Source organism: Condylura cristata, unplaced genomic scaffold, assembly GCF_000260355.1.
Source record: "Condylura cristata isolate star-nosed mole 26May11 unplaced genomic scaffold, ConCri1.0 scaffold00015, whole genome shotgun sequence".
NCBI lineage: Eukaryota > Metazoa > Chordata > Mammalia > Eulipotyphla > Talpidae > Condylura > Condylura cristata.
The window spans coordinates 48,199,687-48,202,396 of NW_004567116.1; the positions used below are offsets into that span (position 1 = coordinate 48,199,687).

General features: G+C 37.5%; 1 protein-coding gene across 3 annotated transcripts in view; it reads right to left on the minus strand.

Moving 5' to 3' along the window:
- Window positions 1-1,550: 1,550 nt before the first annotated feature.
- The window catches only part of SYTL2 (synaptotagmin-like 2), a 109,128-nt gene continuing 107,968 nt past the window's right edge, over window positions 1,551-2,710 (minus strand). For all 3 annotated transcript variants that reach the window (XM_004683261.2, XM_012725523.1, XM_012725524.1), the window contains one exon: window positions 1,551-2,494. In XM_004683261.2, the coding sequence (XP_004683318.1) occupies window positions 2,349-2,494 (146 nt within the window). In that variant the 3' untranslated portion in view covers window positions 1,551-2,348. The remainder of the gene's footprint in view (window positions 2,495-2,710) is intronic.

Consider the following 2,710-nt stretch of genomic DNA (forward strand, 5'->3'; position numbering starts at 1 on the left):
AAAAAGTCTGTCAACTTGAATTCACTAAAGAATTGAGGGGTTTATACTATAGAATGCATATAATTCCCACTTAATGTTCTTCTTGTAGTTAAGTGAGATTAAATTTATAATTTTTATTTTCTCTTTTAGAAATAGTATGACATGAATTACCTTTGGACATCCTGAAGCAGTAAGAAGTGCTGGGACACATGCAAATGGGGTGGTTCCATAGTCTATGCTTGTATTTTGAAGGTGAGAGATCTGAGCTGGGAGTAGGCTAGGAAATACTAGAATCAGTGGCACTGGTGCTTTGGAGTTGGCTGGATGTTGACAAGTGGCTGACAGGGTAACCAAGAGGACTGAGAAAGTAGTTGCCCTATGAAGTGGCAGGAATTACAACACTGTTCCTACTTCTACTGCTGTTGCAGCTTACCTTGGAAGTGTGGCTGCACTCAACTCATTTTGCTCTTTTCCACCATGAGAACTGATTGAAGGATAGGCAGACTTAATGCAGTATACAGACATTGATTTATAATGACTCTCACCTGAAATTTATAAAATATTATATGACTTCAATAAAAAAATAATTAAAAAAGGACAGTTAGAGGAAACAAGGCTAAACACACCCCTAAAAGACCCAGAGAGACAATGGGAAGTCATGTTCTCATCTTGTGGCTCTAACCTACAAGGTGGTAGAAGGTTTTAGCATCTGTTTAAAGAAAGAAGCATCTAGTTGCTTCCATTGACATTTGTGAGCTGCCTGTTATAAGGTCCCATCCCCCCACCATTCAGACTTCTAACCTACCTTAAATTAGCGCTTGTTTTGAGAAAGGCAATCTGGTTGGATTTATAGGGAGATAAATATTTTGTGTATTATGATCCCCAAATCTTTCAAAGATAGCTGTTAACTTATCATTAAAACCCTTTAATTATAGGGCCCTTCCGGGTGGCGCAGTAGATTAAAGCATAGCACTACGAAGCTAAAGCCAGTTCAACACGAGCTTGATCTCGGGCCCAGAGGTGACCCACATAGCACGGCAGACCTCTCCCATATCGCCTGCTGCTCCCCTCAGCAGTGTACTTCGTTGGTCTGCCTCTTCTGCTCCTCACTCTTTCTCTGGTGAATCCTCTCAATGCCTCTGCCCTTCTGGCCTGTACCCCTGTTCTGTATAAATAAATCTTTAAAAAAATTAAAACAAAAACAAAAAACCCTTTAATTATATTTCAAAAATAAAAAATTCTACTATTCTCAATAACATAGCTAGAGCTTCCCATGTAAAAGAAATGATGCCCAGAGTTGCAAGATTCTGGAGGAAATATTATCCCAGCAGTAGTTTTTTACCTTTGTGAGGGAATTTAGGTTTTAGAATTCCTAACATAGAGTGTTTCTTTTAAAATTATAAGTCAGGTTAATTTGCCACACATAGTTAAATCATAATAATTTATTTTGACTGAGGGTTTTTACAAAATAGTTTATGAAATGTATACATAGGAAGTACAATATAAATTTAACAATTAACATTTTAATTAAACTTCGCTGCAAAGCATGTCTGTGATAACTCTCATGCTGCTTTTGTAGTTATAAGAAAAACAGAACCTTATATATGCAAGGTTTTTGTGGGGTTTTTTCTTTTACATATATATATGTACTCTATTTAAAAATACAGGCTGACAAAGAACATTAAGCCAAAAGCTGAATTCCATCTATGGCCAAGGGGTGGCACCAAAGCATATTTAAGACTTCTGTTTAACACTGGGAAAGGAGAGAGCAGTGTCAGAGGGCAGTACTACATGCAGTAAATTCAGTCTCATTGCCTTACTATGGAATTCCATGTTTTAATATAGATGACAGAGCAAATAGTTTTCTTGTGATCAAATTCTTTACTGTAATTGATAGTCTGCTCTCTCCACCTTCCTTTCGTAGGAATAGCTATCTCTCTTTTCCACAATTTACACATTTTTAGTTCTTGCAAGAGTTTTCAGTGATCATTTGGCAGCCTCTTAACCGTAGACAAGATTGTAGTGTAAAATGCATGGCCACAAACTACAATATTTTGCTGGTTTATAACACCCCACATTTAATGTATTTTGGCAGCTTTTTTCCTTGAAGTAGCTGCAACAATTTGAATCTCATATATTTCCCAAACCCCTTTTTAATGTTGCAGTTCCAAATAAGCTACACTTTTTGTTATTATTTAAATCTTCTATGCCTATAGCCAAAGAGACACATGTAGGCTGACTTTCCCATGCTGTGTAGCATTCATTTGCAGCAAGAGAGAGAAGTGAAGAATTTCTGCTTGCAGTCAGATTTTCATATCAGGTCCACCTTATTTAGTTGTTCCCAGTGGAGGAGTCAGTGGACTTTAACTTCATTTGGAAATCTTGGCAATCAGCAGCATTCTGAGAGGCAGGGTCGCTTCAATCCAAGTGTTGGGCGAATTTACCATCTTCTCCCAAAGAGCAACTTCCTCAGAAGTAGAGTCCATCCAATCCACTTCAGTACCATAGCTTTTGCCTGGAAAAAAAAAAAAAAAAAAGGAAGCTGTTCATTTAGAAAGGAATAACTCAGTTGAGAAGAAGGGGATTGAGGCAATTAAGAAGAGTTTTTTTTTTTTCTTTTTAAAAGATTTATTTATTCATACAGAACTGGGGTATAAGCCAGATGTGCAGGAACGGTGAGAGGCTTCACCAGAGACAGAGTGGGGAGCAGAAAAGGCAGATTGATGAAGTA